Source organism: Protopterus annectens, chromosome 7.part0 (assembly GCF_019279795.1).
Source record: "Protopterus annectens isolate FY-2018-M chromosome 7.part0, PAN1.0, whole genome shotgun sequence".
Lineage (NCBI taxonomy): Eukaryota > Metazoa > Chordata > Ceratodontiformes > Protopteridae > Protopterus > Protopterus annectens.
The window spans coordinates 1,185,332,563-1,185,359,247 of record NC_056739.1 but is presented as its reverse complement, the minus strand read 5'-3'; the positions used below and the strand labels follow the sequence as shown (position 1 = coordinate 1,185,359,247).

At 43.8% G+C, this 26,685-nt stretch overlaps 1 protein-coding gene across 1 annotated transcript in view; it reads right to left on the bottom strand.

The window, feature by feature from the left end:
* The window catches only part of BTBD1 (BTB domain containing 1), a gene marked incomplete in the record, with an annotated part of 873,751 nt that overhangs the window by 545,531 nt on the left and 301,535 nt on the right, over window positions 1-26,685 (bottom strand). The window contains 1 exon segment of the mRNA XM_044077796.1: window positions 14,607-14,804. Coding sequence (XP_043933731.1) covers window positions 14,607-14,804 — 198 coding nt within the window.

Genomic DNA, 26,685 nt, shown 5'->3' with positions numbered 1-26,685 from the left:
TTTTTATTTTTTTTTCCATCTTTATCAGTAGTTGTCCTGGATGAAGTAGATCCTTGAAGGCCATCAGGGCATTCTGTACAGCTAGCATCTCTTTCTGATTGATATGTAGATGCATTTGACTTGCAGACCATGTGTCCTGAATACATCTTCCTGCCATTTGGGCCCCCCAGGCATAATCTGATGCATCTGTTGTCAATGTCTGCCTGGCTGTGGGTATAGTGAATGGCTGTCCCATGTTGAGGTGACAGGCTTTTGCCCACCATCGAAACTCCTGTTGCAGGCAGGGAATGAGGGTAATTGTTGTTTCCAGGCTGTTGCAATGCTGAGTCCAAACACTTTTCAGATACCATTGAAGTTTCCTCATATGCAGTCTTGCATATGGAATTAGTAGAATGCAGGATGCCATGAAGCCCAAAGTCTGCCGAATTTTTCTTGCAGATAACTGGGTCTTTGTTGCCAACATTTTGAAATAAGAAGTCAGTTGCCTGTGTTTGTCTGGCGTGAGATAAGCCATCTGGGCAGTTGTATTTAAGCTTGCACCCAGGAATATTATCTCTTGAGAGGGTATGAGTTTTGATTTCTTTTCGTTTACTGTGTACCCTAGACCTGTTAGCAACCTTTTTACAAACGCTAGATGCTGTAGTAGAGTGTCCTTGTTCTCTGCTTGAATAAGGCAGTTGTCCAAGTAAGGATATATTTGTATTCCTCTGTCTGCAAAATGCAATCACTGGTGCCAGGCATTTTGTGAAGACCCTGGGCGCAGTAGATAAGCCAAAGGGCAGTGCAGAGAATTGGTAGTGCACTGAGCCAGCTATAAATCTGAGGTATCTTCTGCAAGACTGTCTGATTGGAACATGCAGGTATGCCTCTTTTAGGTCTAAAGTCACAAGCCAAGCCTTCTTGCCCGCCATGGGCAAAAGCTGCTGCAGAGTTAACCTTTTTGAATTTTGGAATATCCAGGAATGTGTTTAGGATAGACAGGTCCAGTACTGGTCTCCAGGCTTTGTCCTTTCTGGGTACCAAGAATAGCCTTGAGTAAAATCCTAGTCCCAGCTCTTGCTGTGGTACTTGTTGAATGGCTGTCATGTTCATGAGAGATGAAACTTGTTTTTGTGCCTCTGCCCATTGATTGCGTGGCAGGTCTGGCATACCGTTTGGCCTTGGCAGGGTGTGGAAGGGGAACCTGTAGCCTTGGGAAACTATATTTAAGACCCATTTGTCCTGGGTGATCATGTGCCAATTTTGTGAAAAAAGTGCTAGTTTTCCCCCCAAAGGAGCTGCCAGAAGATAAGCGCTTAATGTTGGCAGGGGAAAGTCAATGACACGGTTTCCTGTATGGCTGTGATTTTTCCTCTCCACCTTTGGAGGTAGAAGCACCCTATTGCTTAGGCCTGTATGAGCCTTGCGGCTGTGATCTGCCTATCTGCCTCATTTTGGCCTGTCTGACACTGGAAAGGACCAATTCTTTGTAGGCCAATTCCTGCTAAATCTGGGAGGCTGTACCTGTAAGAAATCCTTCACTGTTTGCATAGATTTAGCTTTGTACTCAATTTTCTTCAACACTGCTTCTGCTTTAACACCAAACAAGGTATCATGTTGTAATGGAGCATCTAATAGTTTTGCTTTAACATGATCAGGTAGATTCTCTTCTTTTAGCCAAGCATGCCTCCTAATGACAGAACCTGTAACTGCGGCCCTGCAGGAGGCCTCTAGAGAATCAAAACCACATTGTAAAGTATGCTTTCCCACTTGTTTAGTTGCATGCAATAAATCCTGCATTTCTTTGTTTTCTACACATTCTGAATTTGTCAACATTTTCTGTTTAAGCAGTGACATAAGATATTGTTGATATTTAAGCACATGAACCTGACAATTTAAAGCTCTTACAGCCAAGGTAGCAGAAGTATAAATCTTTTTCCCCCATCTGTCCAGGGCCCTTGAATCCCTATCAGAGGGGATAGGGTTTTTTGCAGTGGAAGCCTTGACCCCCTTGGGACCCTGAGAAATAGTTTCTGGGTCAGCAGCAGGGTTTTTGTAAAGAAATTTATGTGAATCCGGAACCCTGTAGTATCTGTCTGGCTTAACAGGAGCTGGTGGTAAAGAGTCAGGAGATAGACCGGACTCTGTAAAAACATCATCTACAATGTCTAAAACAGGAGGAATAGCAAGAGGCCTGTGCTGGCATAATAAAAGGAAGTCTCTGAGCCTTTTCTTGGATTCAGAGTAATCTTGGCTCTCCCAATGGAAATGCTCCCTCATAGTATGCAGGGTCTCCCCAAAAGAATAATCCTCAGGAGGAGAGGCTGAATGGATAAATTCTTCAGCATCAGAATCCTCATAGGGAGGAAGGGAATATTCATGTTCAGAAGAGGAATCAGAGGAAATGGAAACCTGATCTGAAGATTCACATTCTATCTCTTGCCTAGGCCTCTTATCAGGAGGGGGATGGGAACCCCTGATCAAAGTAATTAGGTCTTCGGACATTTTAAGCATCTGTTTTTTAGGCATGGAGGCCTGCCCAGAAGAGTGCTGTACTTGTTTCTTTGTCTTTAGAGCTGCTTTAGTCTTTGCCTTTGAAGCTGAAGTTGGCTTTACATATAGCTGTGTAGGCCTGAAAACACCCTCAGAAGCAGATGCCTGCTCAGCGGCTCTGGACCCATCTGTGGGAATAGTTTCCGAGTGTCCAATACCTTGAGTTTCCAGTGGCCTAGTTGGCTCCATGTGGGAGTCGGATGTGGCCTGTGGCTCTGAGGTAACAGGCGTCAGGGGCTGCAAAAGCGCCTCACTGAGAAACCGGTGACAGGCTAGCGGAAGCCTCGTCGTCGGTTTTGGACCTCGGATGCCTGTCCTTTTCTTTGCACTTTTTATAAACTCCGGTAGTCGGCTGTTCCAACGAAATTTTATAATTGAATCTTCGGCCAAAGTAATGAAATGCAAAATCGTACCAACGCTTAATAGTGCGTTGATTAAATCTAGCACAAAACTGACCGCTAGCAATGTCGTGGTCAGGGCCTAGGCAAGGAATACAGTAAGAATGAAAATCTTTATGAGGTATTTGCTTCCCACAAGAAATACAATTAACTTTTTCTGACATCGGTCTGGAGCAAGTTTCCCCAACGGGGTACTTAGCTTTAATGAAGACTTCGGATCTGAAATTCGAATTTGAAAATCTCAGGAGTCGGCCTACCGGCACTTGTGAACTTCGGGCACCGCGCGGCAAGAAAGACTGAAGAAAATGGTGTTGGCTGCCTCTTTTATACCCCTGCCACACTGACGTCAGAGAAGAAGCAACGACAACCGACGCCGGACCTAGACTTTGGAATTCGGCCTACCGAGGACCCACCTGACGGCAGGATAACCCAAGTGTGATGACTGCAGCTGTATGCATGATGAACATCCCTGGTTCTGCGGTCCACCTCTGCCTCTAGGACAGTGTCTTCCACTGGAACTCCCTCCTCAGCCCTGAATGGAGTCCGTACCACATACCTCCTGGAAAGGCCTCTGGGACTTCTTGAACCACATCTTCTCACTCCTCTGATTCCTGGAATAGGCTTGTTAGGGAGCAGAAAAATGTTGCCCACTGCAGACCGGGTCTTTCCATCTTTCTCACACCTGAATAGAGTTTCTTTAAGTTTGGGGCCGAACAAGGAGGATCTGTCAAAGGGAGTACTGACGAAGGAAGACTTGAATGGCTCTGCAAACTCACACAGGCGCATTCAAGCGTGTCGTCAAATTGCAACACCTGAACCTGCTGTCAAATTGCAACTCCTGAGCCTGCTGACCTGGTCGCCCCTTCGGCTGCATGTGCAATTAAACCTCATGGATGAATTAGAGAGAGACTCCAGGCTAGCTAACTGGGAGGCCACTTTTTCTTGGACCCCTTCAGTTACTGCTCCTACTAGGGTATCCAACAGCTCCTTGAGCAGATCCCTGTGGAGCCTAGTAAAATGTGCTAAAAAGTTAAAGGACCTAATGGTAAAGGTCGATGATCATAAACCCGCTTCCCAAATCTGTCCATCGCCCTAGACTCCCAAGTTAGGGGGATGAACAGTGAAACTTTCCTCAGCTAGTTCCTTTTGCCCAGTACTGATGATCCTCGGGAGCAGAAAGTATTTTATCTGGTCTCTGTGGAATTAGTTCTACTGAATCAGGGGCCTTCTAAGCCTGCTGAGTGATCAATTTAATGAGATCGCTGGTGAGAGGGGTCACCCAGAAAGTAGATGGATGAGCTCCAAAGGCTGTATGACTCCCTCAAAGGTCTGGGTCTTTGGGCTTCCAGTCACCCTTCTGTTTAAAGATCTCCAGAATGTCTCCAAAGGAGATGTCTTGCGGGGGTGACCAGGGGGAAAGTACAGTTTTGTACCTACCATAAATGTAGATGTCCGAACAGGATAGCATCTGCAGTCATAACAAATGGGTTGTCCTGTCGTCAGGCAGCCCTTCGGTCGGCCGGATTCCAAAGTCTGGGTCCGACTTCGGCTGATGTCGCACTCCACCCGACGTCATCTCTGCTGGTCTTCGGGTATAAAGGCATCAGCCGACGCCATTTTCCTCAGTGTTTCTTGCCCCAGATGCCAGTTGCCCTCTTGGAAAGCTAAATTTTGGATAAATGCCAATGTTTCCAAAAAAGTAGAAGGCAAACACAAAAAATAAGCATGTATGTACATATATACAAACAAATACACCATAAGAGACTCCCCCCCAGCTAGCTAATAGGAGGGTAAATACCCTAGGAGTACCACAGAGGGGAAGGAGGGAGGTAATCCTGACTGCAGATGCTATCCTGTTCGGACATCTACATTTATGGTAGGTACAAAACTGTACTATGTCCTTCAAGGTAGCATCTGCAGTCATAACAAATGGGTAGAATACCATAGCCAACTAGGGGTGGAGGAAGAAAAATTATGGTGTAGTTAGGATCCCTTGCAGTACAGCAGTGGCAAACCCTGCTCGGGATCTAGAGTATAGAGGTAAATTATAATGCTTGGCAAATGTATGCACGGAGGTCCAAGTAGCCGCCTCAATAATGTCCTTGGTTGCCACTCCTCGTAAGAAAGCTGTGGTAGTGGCTGTAGCCCTTGTAGAATGAGGTCTTATGTTCTGTGGAATTGGTTTTCCATGGTAGGAGTAACAGAATCTTATGCAATTTCCTATCCATTTGGAGATTGTCTGTTTGGAAATTGCTTTTCCTTCCCTTCCTGTTGCATAGGCTACTAAAAGCTGGTCAGTTTTTCTGTTACCTTTGGTTCTGTCCAGGTAGTAGCGTAACTGTCTATGTACATCCAAGGTATGCAGCAGTCTTTCTCGCCTGTTCTGTGGATTGGGAAAGAAGGTAGGTAGGTGGATTGCCTGGTTTAAAGACACTCTGGATACCACCTTAGGCATAAATGTAGGATTAGTTCTCATGGAGACCCTATCTTGATGGAAGATTAGGAAGGGTTGTACTGCCATTAAGGCCTGTAGTTCCGAAACCCTCCTTGCTGAAGTAATTGCCAGTAGGAAAGCAGTTTTCCATGATAGGTGTTGAAGTTCTGCTGTTGCTGCTGGTTCAAATGGAGGGAGTGTCAATTTTTCTAGCACAAAGTTCAAGTCCCATGCTGGTAATGGTGGTTTCCTAGGGGGTTTCACATTCTTGATCCCTCTGAGGAACTGCCTGAGTAGAGGATGCGAAAAGACAGGTGGATCGAAGCTGTATTCTGCTGAAATAGCTGATGCATGTATCTTGATGGAGGAATAAGACAGGCCTGTATGTAGAAGCTCTGCCAAGTACTCCAGGATGTTGGCAATATCTATGTTCGACACATCTTTTCCTCTTTCAGTACTCCAAATGACAAACCTTTTCCATTTTCCTGCATAGTTCCTTCTTGTTGAAGGTCTGCGGGCTTCAAGGATAATGTATTTAACCCTTTGGGATAGGTCTGGGTTAGTTGCTGCTATGTGATGTTCCAGGCAGTCAGTTGCAATGTTTTTAGGTTTGGATGCATGATGTTGTAGTTGTTCTGAGTTAACATCAAAGGCATCAGGGGTATTGACCACATTCTCCCCCGAGACATGCTCCTCAGCAATGGGTACCAGTGTTGTCTTGGCCAATTCGGAGCTATCAGGATTATCCTTGGATGTTCCTCTTTGATTTTCCGTAGTACCTTGTGCATCAAAGGAAGAGGTGGAAATGCATATGCTGTCAGGCCTTTCCAACTGAAGGATAGAGAGTCCACCTTCCATGCAAGTGGGTGGCATGTCCTTGTGCAGAATTTTTTGAGCTGGTGATTGAGTGGGGATGCGACTAGGTCTATTTGTGGCATTCCCATTTCTTTGTGATGGCCCTGAAGATGTCCGGGTGTAGCATCCATTCGTGAGCATCCGAGGTGGTTCTGCTTAACATGTCTGCTAGGGTGTTTTCTTTTCCCGGCACAAACATTGCCTGTAACTGGATGTTGTAGCTCAGAGCCATATTCCAGAGGTCCATAGTCATTCTGCATAGGGGTATGAATGAGTGCCTCCTTGTTTGTTGATGTACCACATGACTGTGGTGTTGTCTGTCCTTATCATTAAATGGCCTTCTTTGAGGAATGGTCTGAATTTCAGTATTGCTAGTTTTACTGCCAGCATTTCTTTTGGTTAATGTGCAGGTGCAGCTGGTCTTGAGTCCACAATCCTTGTATGCATTTGTGCAACATGTGCGCTCCCCAGCCTAGGTCTGAGGCGTCCGTTGTGATGGTTTGGCTTGCTTGAAAGTTGTGGAAGGGTAAGCCTGGGTTTGACTGGCATGCTTGAGCCCACCATAGGAACTCCTGTTTCAAGCATGGGATTAGTGGGATTTCGGTTTCTAAGCTGTGCCTGTGTTGAGACCATAAATTCTTTAGGTACCACTGTAGCTTTCTCATATGTAGTCTGGCATGTGGGACCAAGATTATGCATGATGCCATGAAGCCCAAGGCCTGCAGTACTTTTCTTGCTGTTAGTTTGTTCTGCTTTGTTAATGCCAAGAAGTAAAGAGGGAGTTGTTTTTGTTTTTCTGCAGTTAGGAATGCCATTTGTTTTACTGTGTCCAAATCCGCACCCAAGAATGTTCTTGTTTGGGATGGTATCAGTCTTGACTTTTGTAAATTGACTGTGTATCCCAGGGCTTGTAGTAAGCAAATGACTCTTTGTAGATCTGTTGTCAGCTTGCTTTTGTTGTCCGCTTGTAACAGGCAGTCGCCCAGGTATGGATAAATTTGTATTCCCTGTAGCCTGCAGTGAGCGATTACTGATGCCAGGCATTTTGTGAATACTCTGGGTGCAGTAGATAAGCCAAAGGGCAATGCTGAGAATTGATAATGCTCTGATCCTGCAAGAAATCTGAGGTATCTTCTGCAATTTGGTCGTATGGGGACGTGCAGGTATGCCTCCTTGAGATCTAGAGTTACCAGCCAACACTCCTTGCCCAGCATGGGAAGAAGTTGCTGTAGGGTCAGCATTTTGAATTTTGGGACAATGATGTATGTGTTTAAGACGGACAGGTCGAGAATAGGTCTCCAACTTTTCTCTTTTCTTGGTACTAGGAAGAGTCTGGAGTAGAATCCTTTGCCCTGTTCTGTTATTGGTACTCTTTCCACAGCTCTCATCTTTGTTAATTCTGCTATCTGCTTTAGAGCTTCTGTTTTTTTATTTGGAGGTAGATTTGGCATTCCTCTTTTTACTGGTAAGGTGTGGAAGTGGAACCTGCAGCCTTGGTCTATGGTTTGCAAAATCCACTTGTCTTTTGTGATACAGTGCCAATTTTTCAAAAATAAGGCTAACTTTCCGCCTAAAGGTGCTGCTATTTGCTCCCTGGTAGGCGGTGTCAGAGCCAAGTCACTGTGATTGTCCTGTTGTAGTGGCAGTGGTTGTGTCTGTGCTTCGGTTATTGCCTTGCCACTGGCGTCCTCTGTAGGCACCTCCTCTGGATTGATTTCTGCCTCTAGAGCGTCTATTCCTGCCTCTCTGAGATTTTGAGGAATCTGGAAAGGACCAATTTTTGGCAGGCCAGTTCCTGCTAAACCTTGGGGGCTGAACCTGTAAGAAATCCTTAACTGTTTGTACAGATTTTGCCTTTTCTTCCATTTTCTTCATTACTTGCTGAGCAGGTGTACCAAATAGACTGGCCTTATCCATAGGAGCATCTAACAGCTTTGCTTTAACATGATCCGCAAGACCTGTTCTTTCAACCATGCATGCCTTCTTATCACTGTGCCAGTCATGGCTGATCTAAATGAAGCCTCCAGTGCATCATAGCCACATTTTAAAGAATGGTTACTAACCTGTTGGATGTTATTCACCATTTCTAAAACATATTTCTTATCTAAGGAGTCATCAGAGGACAGCTTCTTAGTTAGCTGATCAAGCATAAACTCTTGGTATTGGATCATATGAAACTGACAGTTTAAAGCTCTAGCTGAGAGAGTAGCAGAGGTGTAAACTTTTTCCCCCATCTCTCTAAGGACCTGGATTCCCTTTCAGAAGGAGTAGGGTTTTTTGCTGAGGTCGAGGCTACTGCCTTAGGCCCCTGGGATATAGTCTCAGGATCTGCAAGTGGGGCCTTGTATAGGTGGTGATGAGTGTCTGGCACCCTGTAAAATCTATCTGGTTTGGCAGGGGCTGGAGGTAATGTATCAGGAGCAGTGCAAACATCATTAAATGCATAATCCACAACAGGCAGTACTGGAGGAATAGCTAAGGGCCTATGTTGTGGTAAGTGTAGGAAAGTCCTAAGCCTTTTTCTTGAATCTGAGAAGTCTTGTCCCTGCCATTGGAATTGTTCTCTCATGGCATGTAAGGTTTCCCCAAAGGAAAATTCCTCTGGCGGAGAGGCAGATGGGATGGATTCTTCAGCATCTGAATCTTCATATGTAGACAAAGGAGCCTCTGGCTGGTCTGTAATGTCGGAGTCATCCGCAGAATCATCAGAGGACACTGGCTCGGGGTGCTCTGCTCTGCATCTCTTTTCTGGTGGCTGAGAGGCCCTGTCTGGGTGAGATTGGGATCCCCTAATTAGGGATATTAAATCCTCTGCCAGAGTAAGCATTTGTGAACTAGAAGTGGGCCTGTGTGGGGGGGGCTTAACAGGCACTGATCTAACAGTTTTGGCTGCTTTAGCCCTGGCAAAGGCCTTAATAGACATGGCTGCAGGAGGCCTAGCAGCACCACGTGCTGGGGTAGAAACATCCAAAGGGATGGTGTCTGATAAATCACTAGGAACCACAGTAGTAGGCAAAATTTCTGAGGCCGATTCAACTAAGGTAGCAGGAGCCTCAGTAGTAGTCATGGATTCGGCTAAAGATTGACCGGTATTCTCGGTTTTGGCCGAAACCGAGACACTCGCGGCTTGCTTAACCGTGGTTTCGGCCGAAACCGCGGACCGCGAGTGTCGGTCTTTTTCTTTGCGTTTAACAATTTGGGTAGTCGGAGGATCCGACGGCATAATGTACGCAAAATCTGAGCCGAAAAACTGTTCAGCAAACTCCGACCGACGCCTAAGCGTTCGTCGGTTGAAGGAAGCACAGGCCAAACAGGCTGCTACGTCGTGGTCTGGGCCTAAGCAAGGCAGACAGTAAGAGTGGAAATCTTTATGAGGTATTTGTTTCCCACAAGTTAAACAGTTATTGACTTTTTCTGACATCGGCTGAGGCAAGAAAGAGTCCCCAACGGGGTACTTAGCTTTTAGAAGTCTTCGAAGTAGTATTCGGTAGTAGTAATCTCTGGATCTGACCGACCGGCACTTGCGAACAGCTTCTGCTTCGGGCGCCACGCGGCAAGAAAGACTGGGGAAAATGGCGTTGGCTGATGCCTTTATACCCGAAGACCAGCAGAGATGACGTTGGGTGGAGTGCGACATCAGTCGAAGCCGGACCCAGACTTTGGAATCCGGCCGACCGAAGGGCTGCCTGACGACAGGACAACCCATTTGTTATGACTGCAGATGCTACCTTGAAGGACATCACTCCCCTCATCGAAATCTGTGTCCTCAGTGACGGACTCTTCAAGGGAGTCCAGATGTTTCCTCTTAACAATTTCTTCCGAGGGGTCTCTTCAGTGGGAATATCTGAAGAGGAATTGGAAGAGAGGTAACCCTTGGTCGGTATTGTCTTGCATCCTTGGAGCTCACTGTCCAGGTACAGAGGTTGGTGGTAGCTTTGGGTAACAAGGGGTGAGACTCCAGTAACACAGGAGACACCCAGGAAGAAGTGGTGGCCAAAGCCTTTTCCATAGCTTGAAAAGCAGACCCCCCCCCCCCGAGGTGGGATGGGAACCAAAAACAGAGACACTCAGAACTGAGGTCACACCCCGCCCCAAGAGACCCACCTGCAAAGCCAGAGCCGAGGAAGGGCACACAGCTGGCACAGCCTGAAGCGATAAGGTTGGCTCCGAATAAAAAACAGGAATCAACTCAAAACCCTCCGGACCAGATAGTGAAGGCCCTATCCCAGGGGCCCATCAGTTCCAAAGGCACTGAGAGAGTTAGAGGTGTGCCAGGAAGAAAAAGACAAGGAAGTTATCGGCACCGAGGCCACAGGAGTCTGTGTGGTTGGAGTCGATAGCTCTAAAGCCTGCGAAAAGGTCAGAAGAGGAGTACATGTGGGGGGGGGGTACCGGAAAAGAATTCCCCTGCACCAAGAGGGGGTTGAGAAGATGGGGGAAGACCCCTAGCTGTCAAAAGCTGATCCACAAACCTCACTACATCAACTTCATAAAGACTCCTGGTGGAGCAAACGGACAGCCCCGAGGGAGATTCAGGTTCTCTATAAAAGGGCTAGAAAGTTGACCCAGAAAGGGGTTGATCAATGGAGAATATGTAGTCTTAGGAGTAAAGAAAGATTCGGTCTTTGGCACTGGGGCAGAAGGTAGATGCTGCAGAGTTGCAGGAGATGTCTGTACTGACGTCGTAACTAAAATAGTCGGTGCAGACACTGGAGTCATTACTGGAATCGGTGTAGATGACACCAAGGTAGAGGTCAGTGCCAAGGACTCGGTGTGTTCCGAAATTTTCGTAACCTTAGATTTCGGTTCTGAAGGGAAACCAGCTGAAGGGTGTTTATGTTTTTTTAGATGTCAGTGCCAATGGAGACATCAGCACCGAACAAGAAGATTTTATGCCAGAGGCCTGAGGAGACTGGTCGGCCTTGGACAATGCTTCCTCAAAAGCAGCCTTAAGAAGCCCTTTAAGGATTAATTTATTTCTATGCTCCACCAGGGCTCTATTACTAAAGCCCTGGCAGATAGAACACTCTAGAGCAAGATGAGAAACACCCAAGCAATATACACATTTGTCATGAACATCCAAGCTCTGCATTTTTCTGCCACAATCTTGGCACAGTTTAAAACCAGTGGTAGATTTTGATTTATCTCCCATTATAACCAGAAAGGACAAAAGATCATGAAAAAGAAAGTTGGGAAACGCACAATCACTCCTCAGTTACAAAACAGAGAAGAATCCTGCCAATGATGGTAGAAGAGATTACCCAATGGTAAGGGGAAGAGAAGAGAGGAAAACTACTGACTATGGTAGGCAAGAAGTACCAAAGGATACAAGTTAAAGAAAATGAACACTCTCACGAAAGAGAAAAGGGTAGACAAGGTTCAGATATTACTATGCAGATTAAGAAAGACAAAAATGTTAGAAAAATTGTAATAAAACTTCTAAAATGTACTTAGCTTCCAAAGAGAGTTAGCGGACGCATCTTTTCTATAACAGTGGCAAACGAGATCTGGGGTAATGTAGAGAGGGGCATTATGGGTAGACTATTAGCTCAAGAGTTGTTTTGGCTGGCACGAGCTATACAATGGCCGGACTGGTTCAGAGGATCGGAACCATAACCCATCAGTCAAGAAGAGATGAAGACTGACAACATCAGATTAATTATTTTAAATTGCATGATGGGGATTGGTTTCCATATGTGGGTATAAGAACAGTACATAGACAAAGAGAAAGACAAAAAAAAAAAAAAAAAAAAAAGTGTCAGGTGACTTGCAGCCCCTTTTGGAATATTTTAAAAAGGGAATTAGTTGGGTGTATAGAATTACACACAATAATTATAAAAATCAATCAGTAGAACTTGAGCAGGATTGGTGGAAAGGACTGGGTGGACAAATCACCAAGGATCAATATGGGGAATTATGCAAGACCTCAAAACACATGACTAAATCAAGAAGATTCACAATATTTGCATGGAAATGCTTGCATTGATATTTTATACCCTAGATAAATTGCACATGATTTTGGCAGTGTGCACAGTTGACAGGATTTAAAGATGCCTTGTAATATGCCCACGGACTGAGGCCAAGTGAAAGAGTGGAAGTTACTAAAGACATGAGATATCTGCTAGGCTTGAGAAGAGGAACTAGGAAATCCTTATTAATTTTAAATTGTTAAAAGCCAAAAACGTGATAATCAGAAAGTGGACATAAAGGGTTACTGACCTTGGAAGACATGGTACATATTATTAAGCATTTAAAGCAATTAGGAGGAGGCTTTTTAGATAGGGGAAAATAATAAGTATACCCTTAAATAAGTGTGGAACCGTTAACTTTACAATGGAAACCCAGAGTGATGGGGGAATAAAGGTAGTTTGGGAAAAATGAAAATGGTGCAAAAATAAAAGAGAAGCAAACAGCACATTGGTTTACTAATGTGAAATGTCTACAGCTTGAAATGTTAAGTTCATGAAAAAATTAATACGTACATTCAATGAGCATATGATTGCAATATGATGTTCATGATGATTTTGGATACATATTTTTGATAAATTGTGAGTTTGCTAAAGCTGCGTCCAGAATAATATGAAGACTGGCATCCGTTATCCATTTTACACCAAAGTAACACCTTTTGCTTTACCTGTGTGCAAATAAATTTCCCTATTATCCACGTGTTTTCCTCAAAATGTGCCCCACCAGTAGGTGTCTGAATCATTTTACTCTAATGTTTTGGGAGAAAGCAACATTTCCTGGATATTTCATTGGGTCACATCTTCACTAGTTGAAATGACAGTTAATGAAACCTCCATGAATACTATTAAAAAGACAACTAGGGACTGCAGTTAGGAAGAAAAAAGTGGGATATTGGGCAGTGCTCACCTTCTAAACAAGCTATGGAATTCATCATCAACTCTCTTCCTATTTTTGCACAAACCTAGGGTGCCACATTGACACCAGTCATTGTGACCAAACCACCTAGAGCCAATGTTTACATCACAGAGTGGCTAGCCCTGATACAATACAGCTGTAGAAACGCTATACTGATAGAGAGACATGTCAGAATGAATGTGAATGCCAATATTTTTCCCCAAGTCAATGTAAAGTAACTCCAGTAGGTAAACCCATTGCAAAGATCCCATTAACACAGTAACTTTTTATTGACAACGATCAATGACAAGATCTGGGCTGTTCATTAATTTCTTCTGAACAGCTGAAAAGTGAGAGAGTTATCAAATCAACTGGGCAGTTATTCAGTATGTAATGACTTATATTATTATTAAACTGTTATTTTGCTCAGTGTCATGGGATCAATACTGGCACTATAAAACTAGATATGTACTGTTTACACTTCCAATGGTCTTTCTCATAGCAAACTCTTGGATGGCAAATACAAAATATTAGATTTTAAAGCTCTTTTTCTCTTTTTTTGGAACTATATCAAGTCCAGGTATATTTTTTCCAGTATATTCTATCAGTATAACCCCCCCCCATACACACACACACACACACACACACACACACACACACACACACACACACACACACAGGTATCTTTTCACAAGTATTGATAACATGAGCAAAATAAAAAAAAAAAAAACGTCATCACTGACATGAATTTAACAGAGTGGAGTTTATCATTTATTATGCATGCAATTTAGGAGAATGTGACAAACCTATATGCTGGACTCAGGAACTCAGGAAAGGGGTATTTTCTGTGAAAGAATAAATAGCTGAAAATCCATGGAAAACTTGGGGGCATGAAGGTCTGCTTATTTACTGTAATCATTTAATTTCTGTACTCAGATTTTTAGAGATAGAATTGCTCTGCACATTCTCAGGCCTGAAACTTTAATAAAAAATAACCACTCCCACTAAACATCTTCATCTTCCAGCTTCCTAGAAGTTTGTAAAATGCAAAAAATAAACTTAAAAGTAATACAATGCTTTCGATGGTAGAAACTAGTGAATATCAAAGTTAAACAGTCTATTTCCAGTTTAGAAAAATAATTGTATTCATTAGGCCTGAACAAAAGAAGAGAACCAAATATTTAAATTCTTCAGTTTTTATGGCTCACTACAAACCAGATGTTTCAAGATGCCAATTTGTTCCCTGTGAAATTCATTTGGGTACAAGACACATAACTAAGCCTGTATAGAAGATTATATATGATTTATTAACGTTTGCAAATGAATATATGTCAGCATGGTTTGTTTTCGTTTATACAGATCTATGACTATGTCATAAGTGACAATTCAATAAAGAGGCTTCTTATTGGAAAAAAAAAAAATGTAAATAAACATGACCTCTACTAATAAACAGTTGCAATCAGTGCTGAGGGGAAGAAAGAAGGCAGTATACTTTGAATAAGGTATTTGAATCCAAAACAAATTACCTGCAGCAAATTCTTCTATGGACATTTGTGGAAAGCGAATGAGTAACACAGCCTTTCCAAGTACCTTTTGCTTGTTCTCTGTAGTTGCTGGAAGCTGCTGCCTCAGGCATTCTGCTTCAGCCCAACGAACAACTGCACCAAACAGTCGACTTTCTCGAATACTTAAAGTATCTCTTTCTAAAACTGCACAAAGTGTATCTGAAACAATAATATAAGAAAAATACAGCAATAAATGAAAATTAGATCTTAATGTGCATCACAAATAAGACAACAACTGTTCTGCAGGCACTGTTTGCATTTAATTTGTACATAATTGTTTGCTCAGACCAGTAAAGAAACAGATCAATTTAAAAATGAATCAAAATTAACTAATGACATGTATGGTAGCAACAAATTTTACAGGCATGGTTCATAGGATCATAGAAGATTACTAGGCTATCGACCCAGAGGTCATTTTAAGCCTAGCCGTTTTATTCCAATGTAATACCATGGAAATGCTAGTCATAGAGATCTGTTTCACAGGAGTTGGTAGCCTGTTCCAAAGACATGGCAGTTGCTGAGAGATAAATCTGTCCCTCCAGCATACCCTATTTAAATCACAGGCCATATTTAGGTCCCTGGAAAGGGTAAGCCCTAGCCCTGTTTGATTTACTGATATGCAGAAAGTTCATTAGGTTTGGGTCTTGGATTGCTCTGTAGGCCAGGCCAGGCATAAGTCTCCCCTAAGAAGCCTATATGACCTGGAGTACAGTGACAGGGACTTTAGTCGGTCTGTGTAAAGTACATGATGGATCCCCTTGAGTTTCTTTGTTAGAAACCTCGGAGGTCTCTCCAGTTGCTGCAGCTGCTTTGTACAGTACATGCAGAATTGGGCATTACACTCAATTACGGGCCATATTAGTGCCAAGTATAGAGGGGTTACAAACAACTATTCAGTGTTTACTAAAACAAAATTCAAGAAAATTACATATTGATGGCACAACAACTGTTAGTCTGATGTTAAAAAAGAACACTGACAAGCACAAGTAAATGCCAGCATTTCGAACCTTAATAATAATAACAACAATAATAATAATAATAGTAATAATAATGTGTACTTTGAAATTGCCTTAAAGTGCGTGTGTGTTCCTTATTGCTGGCTTATATGCCTTTGAATTGCCTTGTACTTACTTGTAGCCAATAAGATTTGTTTCTGGTACCTCTTCACATTTGGCTAACTAAAAAGTGTGCTTTTACATTAAGAAGACTGGGACTACAATTCTAGTGGCAGGAGAAAGGCTGCCTGGTCTATACAAGTTGGGGTACACTAAGGTAGGTTTAAGTAAGAATTACTTGTTGTAGCTAATTGTTTGATTTGTTTCTAATACTTTTTCACTTCCGGCTATCTAAAGTGTGTTTTACATTAAGAAGACTGGGACTGCAAATTCTAGGGCCTAGTCTGTCCGAATAGGGACACAGGGAGGCTTAAAGTGAAATTGTTTCATCAGCCAGGCAACTTTATATGGGCTTAGATGTTTGGTGTTAATCTGCACTTGACAGCTACTCTTGCTGTGCTTCTGCATTTAGAAATTCCAGGATCATCCATCTTGTGGCAGAAAGTGTCTACATTGTCTCTCTGAGCTGGGAAGCACTCCAGGGAGCTCAAAGTGTACTCATTTACTGGCCAGAAGGCACGCAAGTTCATATTCAGCTTTCTTCTGTCTATTATAAATTAGGTACATTTGTGCAGAAATGCTCACCATGTGGAGGTGGTTAGAAATAACCTGTACAGCAGCAAATGCTTAGTTTGTAAAATTTACCTATAAAGTTAGTACTTAGGAATTTAGTCTGTAACACAAATGCTTTGTGCAGAGTTAAGCTTAGGACAGCTAGTTAGCATATTGACCACCATTAATACCAGACCATAACTCTAACATCTAGTCTTAACCCTAGACACCACTCAGGTGACCCCTGTAAAACCAAATCCTAAACCATAATAGCCCAACCCTAACACAGGTCCTGAAAACAAGGATATGCAATTTCCTAATGTCTCTGTGGCCAGCTTGGTAGATATGGGCACCCTGAGACAATGCAGCAATTGTCTCATGTACTCAAAAAACATTTCAATCCTTAAAGAAACTAACACAGTATGTGAGAAATGTACATACATAACCTCTTTGGAGGCAAAAATTTCAGAAACGAGGTTGTCAAGAACACACACACTAATCCTTCACACATACCACTCACCACAGACTACACCTTCTTAAGCTGAGCCACTTGGAAAGAAACCTTACCAAACCTCAAATACCTTCTAAGCCATCAAATGGCAACACCAATCTTCAGCAATCGCTAAAGCACACACTAAAAGCAACACCTAATACCACACAAGCCTACACCCAATGATCTACCATGAATGAAGACCATAAGGCAAGTAAACACTTTACCTACTACTTTTGTCATGGAGATTCTAATGTAAACAACACACATGTCCCTCTCACCAGGCTGAACAAGGAGGAGATGACTGTTAATTGCTTATCTGGAACAAAGATGTGCAGTATCATGCAAGGAATCAAGTCGCTGCACTACAGGTACCAATTATATTCTATCATAGTCCATGTGGGTATAAATAACATCAAATGTACCTCATTGGACTATATGACAAGAGACATTATGCATCTCTCCGAATGTGTGTCAGGCAGGTACATGCCTTGCAATAAGCAACATTCTACCTTCACCAAGGATGATGCCATGGTATAAACAGAAATGGCTGATAATTGGATTAGTTTCTGGTTTAACTCTAGGGGGATCCAAAATCTATCAGCATGGAAGGCATGGCTATCAGATCATGTTGCATTGCCAAGGATGGGCTGCAACTGTCCCCCCTGGGCTTTTGGATGTTCACTAAAACTTTATACACCCCCTTACAGCCTTTTTGGGCAATGTCAAAATGAAAAAATTGCCAACAAAGAAAAAAAAACTCAAAGCAACCTTATGGTGTTACTTCTCAATGCTAGGATCCTAAACAAGAAAATCCACACCCTACAAGCTCTCCTCACTCTGGAAGATATAGACATCTGTGTTGTTACTGAGACTTGGTTTAAAACTGCAAAAAGTACTCAGGCAGTGCAACGCAACAGTATGTTCCACACTTTTAGACCAACACCAGCAATGACAGGTGCTAAAAGTGGAAGTGTCTCAATGTACTTTGGCAACAAATACAACTCCAGGTTAGTTAAACATGATGATGCCCTGGAGTTCATCCATGTCCAAGTCTCCACACACAAGGTTTCTTACCATGTCCTTGCCAGCTACAGGTTAACCTCTATGACCCATGAAGCTCATAGAGGTGCTCACCATCCTACCAAATACCCTATTTTTGAAAAACTTTAACTACCCCTCTACAAACTGAGAAATGTACACTGCCTCAAACTCACAGGCATAATGTTTCCTAGACTTTATTAATACAAACACCCTGGACCAGACAATGCGCACTCCAACCAAAGGATCGAACATACTGGCCCTAGTAGCACTTACTAACATGGGAGTGTGTTGCACCGCACAATGAAGGCTGACAAGGGAGGGGGTATTATTGTTACTGATACCAGCAACTATAACCAGAGGATAGAAGAAATGCTGAGTGACGCAAACTATTATGAGTCTTTAACTTTAGAAGAGATTAAGGCATTGTACAACTGGTACACAGCCTTGAGTGCACTTTATGATTATGTTTTTTTAACAGATAACTTATTTTACTATCTACAGAAGCCTTCCTCCCACACTCAACTAAATTCTTTGGAATTCCCAAGCACATAAAGCAAAGGGGTTATTGACCGAAGCTGCTGCCATTTACCTGGATTTCTTGTTACAAACTCTAGCTGAGGAGAACATTTCACACACAAGTCTCTTAAGGATTTTTAAGGAAAACTAATGCTACAGTTGATGCTGACAATATTTTCTTAACAGCTGCTGAATCATTATATACTGTACTTCCACATAATTATTGTATAGAAACAGTGATTGATTCTTACAGGAAAAACAACAATGGCACACCAGCATAACATGAAAGAACAGGTACACTTTTAGATATGGTGCTTAGCTACAATTTAAATTTACTGGAAATTACTACAAACAAAAGACTGGTATAGGAATGAGGGCAGCTATGCCCCCCCCCTAGCTTAGCCAACATAGCCATAGGCAAGTGGGAGGAGGATTATGTTTATAACAGAGAAGACATGCAACATACCACTATGTATCTTCGATTTATTGACAACATTTTCAATGTGTGGAAAGGGGATGGTGCTAACTTGGAGGAGATTATCAGCTATCTGAATCAAACCATCAGCTTCCTGCATTTCATCTCTTCCAAAAATCTCACCTCAGCAGTCTTCCTGCTTACATATGGAGATTACTAAAGACTTGGACAAAGGTAAAAATTGACACAGATCTTTACAAAAAAACCTACCAGAGTTCACCTCCTACTACATAGCAAGAGTCTTCATACCACCAGGACAAAATAAGAAGTTATGTACCTACCATAACGTTCCATGTTAGTTGTCTTCTTCTCGCCTTCTTTCTTGCTGGTCTCTGGTTGGGTTCGGAGCCGACCCTCGGCTACAACTCGGCCATCTTCTAAAGCTCGAGAGCTATTTACTGGCTCGAGGCCTCCCCATATCCCACAATTCCTGGCGCTAGATCCCCAGATCTCATTTGGTAGACCTAACTACAGACAAAATAGAAGGACACCTGTTCTAACCGCATATGTTTAGCTACAGAGCTAAAAGGTTGAGGGAACAAACCAGATAAGACCCAGCCAGCTAAAAGGAACTCAGAGGGCAACTCTTCTCGGTCTATTAGGATAGGAGGATGGAGGGTGGGATGCAAGAAAGAAGGCGAGAAGAAGACAACTAACATGGAACGTTATGGTAGGTACATAACTTCTTAATGTTAAGTTGTCTATCTCTCCTTCATTCTTGCTGGTTGGGACAGCGTCCCTAGCACCTCAGTCCTGGGTGGCTCATCAGAACAGACTCTTCAGCACAGTGGAACCAAAATCAGCTCAGCTCCTAGAGGCCACATCCAGCTTATAATGAGAAATGAATGTACGGGGAGTGGCCCATGTAGCTGCCGCACAAATGGCTTCCATTGGTAATCTTGCCTGAAAAGCTACAGAAGTAGCTAAAGCCCTAGTAGAGTGGCCTTTTAGTTTAGCAGGGAGCTGTTTGTTCCTCAATTGATAAATCAAAGCAATAATAGTAGTCAACCACCTAGATAGAGTTACTTTAGACACTGGTAGACTTTGTTTACCTTCAGCATAGGACAGGAAGAGCTGATCTGATTTTCTAACTTATTTAGTCCTATGCAAGTAGAAACGTAATTGTCTATGAACATCCAACTGATGCAATTTATGTTCAGCTTTGTTGGAATAATTTGGGAAGAAGACCGGAAGATCAATGGACTGATTCAGATTACTCTCAGAAGGTACCTTAGGAAGAAAGGAGGGATTAGTCCTGAGTGAAACTCTGTCATTATGGAAAACTAAATAAGGAGGGCGAACACAAAAGGCCTGGAGCTCAGAAACTCTTGTAGCTGAGGTAATTGCCACAAGAAAGAGGATTTTCCAAGAAAGAAACTTCAAGGAACATGAAGCTGCGGGTTCAAAGGGGGGTAATATTAGGGAAGCTAAGATCAAATTAAGATCCACGGAGGCGGGGGATCTCTTACTGGGGGCCTGAGCAAAGTAGTCCCTTTAAGAAAAGCTTTGCAAAGCTTATGGGACATAATACTAGTTTCAGACAGGCCTGTATGGAAATTTGAAATTGCGGCTAACTGAACTCTAATGGTGGCAGAAGAGGACCCTGCCTGAAAAAGTTCCGCTAAGAAATCTAAAACGTGGTGGACAGGGGCTGAAAAGGGATCTATATTTTTAGACTCTGCCCAGCAAGAGAAACGTCCACTTACTAGCATAAGTTTTTCTGGGGGTAGATTTATGCGAAGATAAGATGATTTCATGCACCGATTGGGAAATGTTCGGAAGCCTGGCTAAGGTTGGAAGCAGTGAGGTTGAGAGACTGAAGGGATTGGTGCAGCCCACCCAACTGATGGATCAGGAGGTCTGGTACTGGGTTCAGGGTCCAGGGCTGCTCCAGGAGGTGATGATGCAGGAACGGAAACCAAATTTGTCGAGGCCAGTAGGGGGCAATGAGGATCATCTTGCATCCCAGCACGGTAGCTTTCTGTATTAGTTTGGGAATCAGGGGAAATGGAGGGAATGCATAACGAAGTCCCTGAGGCCAATCGTGGATTAGAGCGTCTCTGGGAGGATATCTAGGAAGAGGGAGGGGAGAAAAGAAACTGTCGCACTTGCTGTTGAAGGGGGTGGCGAAAAGGTCGCAGCAAGGCTGACTCCATTTGCGGAAGATTTGGTCCGCCACAGTCTGAGAGACCACTCGTGAGGTATGATAATTGCTCTGCTCAGCCTGTCCGCTATAACGTTGGACTTCCCAGGGATGTGTGTTGCTATCAGAAACCGCTGGGAATAGATTGCCCATTGCCAGAGTCTGAGTGCTTCTCGACATAGGAGGTAGGACTTGGTTCCGCCCTGCTTGTTGATAAACCACACTACCGACATATTGTCTGTCGGAATTGCAATGGTCCCGGTGGGAAGAGAGTTCTGAAGAATTTGCAACGCTAAAAGCACAGCTCTCATCTCCAAGACATTGATATGTAGATGGTACTCGTGGGGCTGCCAGGTGCCTTGGACTGTTCTGCCCTGAAAGTGCCCCCCCCACCCGATCAGGGAGGCATCCATGGTTACCGTGGCTACTGGAAGGGGAAGAACAAATGGTCTGCCCTGGGGTACTGACAGGGAAACCATCCACAAGCAAGCTGGTCTTTGCATGTCTGTGTAATCATAATCATGTGAGACATTGGAAGTTGTAGAAATGACCATTGGGTGAAAAGCAACCACTGAAGAATCCTCATATGGAAACGAGCCAGGGGGACTAGTATGATCGCTGCTGCCATGAGGCCTAATGGCTTTAGGACGAATGTGGCCTTAATTTTCTTGCATCCTAATAACACCTGTACATGTCAGCGAATATCTAATACTCTGTGTAACGGAAGTCTCGCTGACATGTCTTTTGTACTTAAACTTGCGCCTATAAAGGTTATAGACTGACAAGGCGACAATGCAGACTTTTCGAAATTTATAGTGATACCTAGGTTGGAGCAAGTTTGGATGGTGTAGTTCCAGGCTCGTAGCAGCTGATGTCTGGTGGTAGCAGTAAGGTGCCAGTCGTCTAGATAGGGAAACACCTGGAATCCTTGCCGTCTCAAGTGAGAGGTAACTACTGCCATACATTTGGTGAACACCCTGGGGGCTGTGGTGAGACCAAAGGGCAGAGCTCGGAACTGAGAATGACTGGCTCCCAGCCGAAAGCGGAGGAATCTTCTGGAGCGCCTGTCCATTTTGATATGGTAGTACGCATCTTGAAGATCTATGGAGCACATCCAATTGTCCTGACCCAAATAGGGTAGAATGGACTGAAGCGTGACCATCCGGAACTTCATTCTTTGTACAGGCCTGTTTAGTCTGCTGAGATCCAAAATGGGTCTCCAAGTCCCAGTCTTTTTTGGTACCAAAAAGAACCTTGAGTAAATTCTGGATCCTTGCTGGTCTGCTGGGACTCATTGGACGGCTCTTTTTGTAGCAGTTTTGAGATGATCTGCACTGCTTGTTCCCTTAGACTGGGTGGAACATCTGGAAGGGATTTGTTTGACCTTAAGGGGGTATGAACAAAGGGAATTCTGTAACCTCCGGATATGATAGACTGCACCCATCTGTCTTGAGTTATGTCTTGCCAGGCTTTTGGGTACAGCGACAATCTTCCCCCAACTGCCTCCGAAGGCGGGCAGCCCCTCAGGAATGCTGGAAGGGTTTGTCAGAGAAGGAATCTCTGCTGCCCTGATTTTGCGGGCCCCCTCTGCCTCGAAGGCAGCGTCTATTGCTGTTCCCTCCTCTGCCCCTGGAGGGAAACTCGCCACGTGTGTCAGGCACGGCTCCCTGGGGTTTCCGGAACCACATTTTCCCACTTTTCTGACCTTTGGGGTATGGTCTAGAAGGATTGGAAAAATGGGCTCCCACAGCAGAGAGAGTCTTGCCTTCCTGCTCACACCTGGTAAGGGTATCCTTCACCTGTTATCCACAAAGAGCAGAACCATCAAAAGGGGTATTGGTGAAAGACGCCTTAAAGCAGTCCGCAAAGTGACATAACCGCATCCAAGCGTGCCTTCTCAAGGCCACACCTGTGCCTGCGGCTCTACTCACCCCATCGGCCACATAAGAAATGAGCCACATGGAGGAGTTCACTATCGAATTAAGAGTCACCAGCTGGGAGGTAATCTTATCCTGGGCCCCCACAGCTGATGGATCTTGAAGGGTATCTCCTAGCTCCTTAAGGAGATCCCTTTGAAGGCGGGTAAAATGGCACAAATAGTTCAGTGACCACATGGAAAAGGTCGCTGAGGAAAACATCCACTTCCTGTATTTGTCCGTCCTAGACTCCTTATTAGGGGGATGGACAGACGAAGAAGTCTCAGCAAACTCCTTTTTCGCAGCCGCTGCTACCACCATAGCATCAATGGGGACACCCTTGGTCAAAAATTGCTTGTCTTGTGGTGCTGTGATGAATTTCGTGGGCCTTCGGGGAGTTGGTTCCACTGTGTCTGGGGCTGACCACGCCTTTCGAGCCACCACTGCCATCAGTGGATCGAAAGGCGGAGACACCCAGGAGGTGGAGGGGTGAAAACCAAATGCATCCAGGTATACCGACTCATCCTCAGAAGGGTTAAGGGTAGTCCAGTTCCCCCCTCTGCCTAAGCATCTCAAGGATGTCTGAGAAGGAGACATCTTCAGAGGGGGACATCGCAGACCCTTCTGAATCCTCAAAGTCGGTATCCGAAGTGACAGACTCAGGGGAGTCAACATGCTTCCTCTTACATTTCCTCTTTTGAGGGGGCTCCTCTAAATGATCAGGGGAGGCGTCTCGGAAGAGATGCCCACTGGGGCGACCTGGAGCACTTGTACTCCTCGCTTGGGGTCTGGAGGAGGGGCAGACGCAGGCACCATGGGGGGAGGAGCCGTAGAGGCTGATCGTGGGGCTGACTGAGGGGCCAGCACACTCCTCATGACCTCGAAGGCACCCCTTCCCGGCAGAGAAGGCGGCTCAGGCTCCGAAGAGACTGGAACCCCCCCCCCCGGCACAGAGAGGGACGGCTCCAAGGCCAATGTAGGAGCAGAGCTCACCTGCGCCGAAGCTCCGAGAGGGAGAACTGGGTCGGACAAGGGTCCGATGCCACTCGCCCCTCGGAACAGATGAGGGAGTCTCGGCACCCAGATCCCTCCAAGGACGGCGCCATGGAAGTGATCGGAGCCGAAGGAACCAAAAGGGTAGCTATCGGTGCAGACGGTTCCACGATCTGAACCCCAACCAGCTCTGGCCCCGAACTCAAGGGGTGAGTCGAAGGAAGAACTACTGTAGAAACGGGCAGAGCCGAACCCTGATGAGGGGGGGCTGGATAGCATTTTAGCCAGGGCCTGTGATTTTAGAAGTCTGCTCACCACTCAATCCAAGTCATGGTCAGACAGTCTCGAAGACCGAGAAGAGTGAGATCGGTGACTTCGCTCCGACTGTAACAGAGGCGACCCTGGAGCTGAGCGAATCGACTCTAGGGATGGGGACCTAGAATGCTTTCGGCTCCCTGAAGGTTCTGACACCAGGATCGGAGCCGACTGGGAGGCAGGTACTTCGGTACCGGCCGGAACTGAAGTCGAAGCAGACGCCACACCCGACTGTTTTGATGGCTTGGAGGGTTTCCCTGACTGAGTCTTAGCAGGTGACCCTTCAGGTTTTAGTAATCCTCTAAGGATCAACTTGTTCCTACGCTCCTGCAGGACTCTTGGACTAAAGGCATGGCACACCGAACAAGAGTCCTGCAGGTGTAGGGCGCCCAAGCAGTAGACACAAGAAGTGTGACCATCTGTCAGAGACATCTTCTGACAGCATGAGTCACACTTCTTGAATCCCGATACCTTCGTATCTTTGGACATCCTGTAAAAAGGAAATATCCCAGGAAAAAAGGCCAACAGTACAACAGTAGGTGACAAGTATAAAGAAACCCGTACACACAAAAAAACAGTTACCACACCTTAACAATGCACACACACACTAACTATAATATATATATATATATATATATATATATATATATATATATATATATATATATATCTACTAGAAAATAGTAAAGTACTACAACTATTTCTACCTAGAAACACTACAAAAGGTATTTAGAGAACAAGGGTTAGCCTCTAACTAAAAACGGCTACCTTGAAGAGAGAAAAAGAGGGGGGGGGGGGGACTCTAACAGTAAAAAAGAGTTTTCTAAGGGGGATGGGATAGATCTAAAAGTACACAAATAATAAGTACTAACACTACTATAATAAAAATTAAACACTAACTATTTAAAAGAAAATTTTTATATAAAACCTATCAAAAGACGAAAAATACACCCTGAGCCAGCAAAAGCAACCTCATAGCAGAAGCAGCAAATGAGATCTGGGGATCTAGCGCCAGGCATTGTGGGATATGGGGAGGCCTCGAGCCAGTAAATAGCTCTCGAGCTTTAGAAGATGGCTGAGTCGGAGCAGAGGATCGGCTCCGAACCCAACCAGAGACCAGCAAGAATGAAGGCGAGATAGACAACTTAACATTATAATGTTAAGTCCCAGGGCTACACAAAAATGGAACCCTTCCTTAAGAACCTAAATGATCTTGAAAATTATTTTTTAGCGAGGGGATACAAAAGCAATATGTTAAGAAGCATTTTGGAACCTAAAATTGAACTAAAAAGTACAAATGCACCTGTGCTTAACGGTCCCTATTGGAGGGTTTTAAAGAAATCTATGGACAACAAATCTTAAGACAGTTCGACTTTTACGGTTGACTATCACAGCATTATTAATGTTATTAGAGAGAACTGAGTCATAATTATTGAACCCTCATATTTAATAAACGTCCTTGGAGAAGCCCCTTCTTTTATGTATAGGAAAGTCAGAAACATTAGGAGATGGGTTGAAGGTAGGCCCAGACCACAGGATACATGCACCAATAAGTGTGCAGCCAACTCTGCTTTTTGTCAGCACATACAGAAGGGAGACTTTCTGCCCTTACTTAAAGAAACTGATTAAAACAAACACAGGAGACAACTGACTAAATTCAGGTGGGTTTACAGGCTGAGCTGCAATGACTGTGAAGCATTTTATGCGAGGAAAATGCTCAACAAACTTAAAAGGAGAATTTCCGGCCATCTTTCCAAAATTAGAGCTAAGTGCAAGAACAACACACTGGCTTGGCACCTGTAGCTTCACAAAAGATATGCTGGCTTTAAATTTCAAATTACTGACTGGGTGGATCTTTTGGAACTGGAAGGAGACAACCCTAATCTTTTAGAAAAATGTGAACTACTGTGGCAGCTGAAACTGAACTGCTTCAGAAAAAGGGGATGAATTATTACTGTCCACAAAAAGCATACCAGAACTCGGAAAACTGCCCCACTGTTTAAAAAGTATTAAAAGAGTGATATGGGACTGATGAATGATGACATTACTGGCTAATATTGTTAAAAACAAATATCAAATACTGTAAATAGTTTACAATGAAAGTAACCGACATTGGTGCTGTTTTCTGATATATATATATATATATATATACACACACACACATTTATTTATATTTTAGCATAGTTTATCTGTTACATTCTCATATTTTAACTGTTTTAACATTCTTTGCTAACCTGTTAGGAAGATTTCATGTTAGTTTATATGTTAGATAATCGTATTCTTAATAATTTTAAGGTTACTTTGTTAGCTTCATACAATTCAGGAGATAGTTTGCCAAGTGTCTTATAGAGAAGTTGCCTTATTTTCTGACTGGGATTAAGTGGTTTGATGGTTCTATTTTCTATTTTGGTAAACCTTGGTTATAACACTTAAAAACATATATAACATGTTATATATGCAAGACATATTCTTTTTCCATCT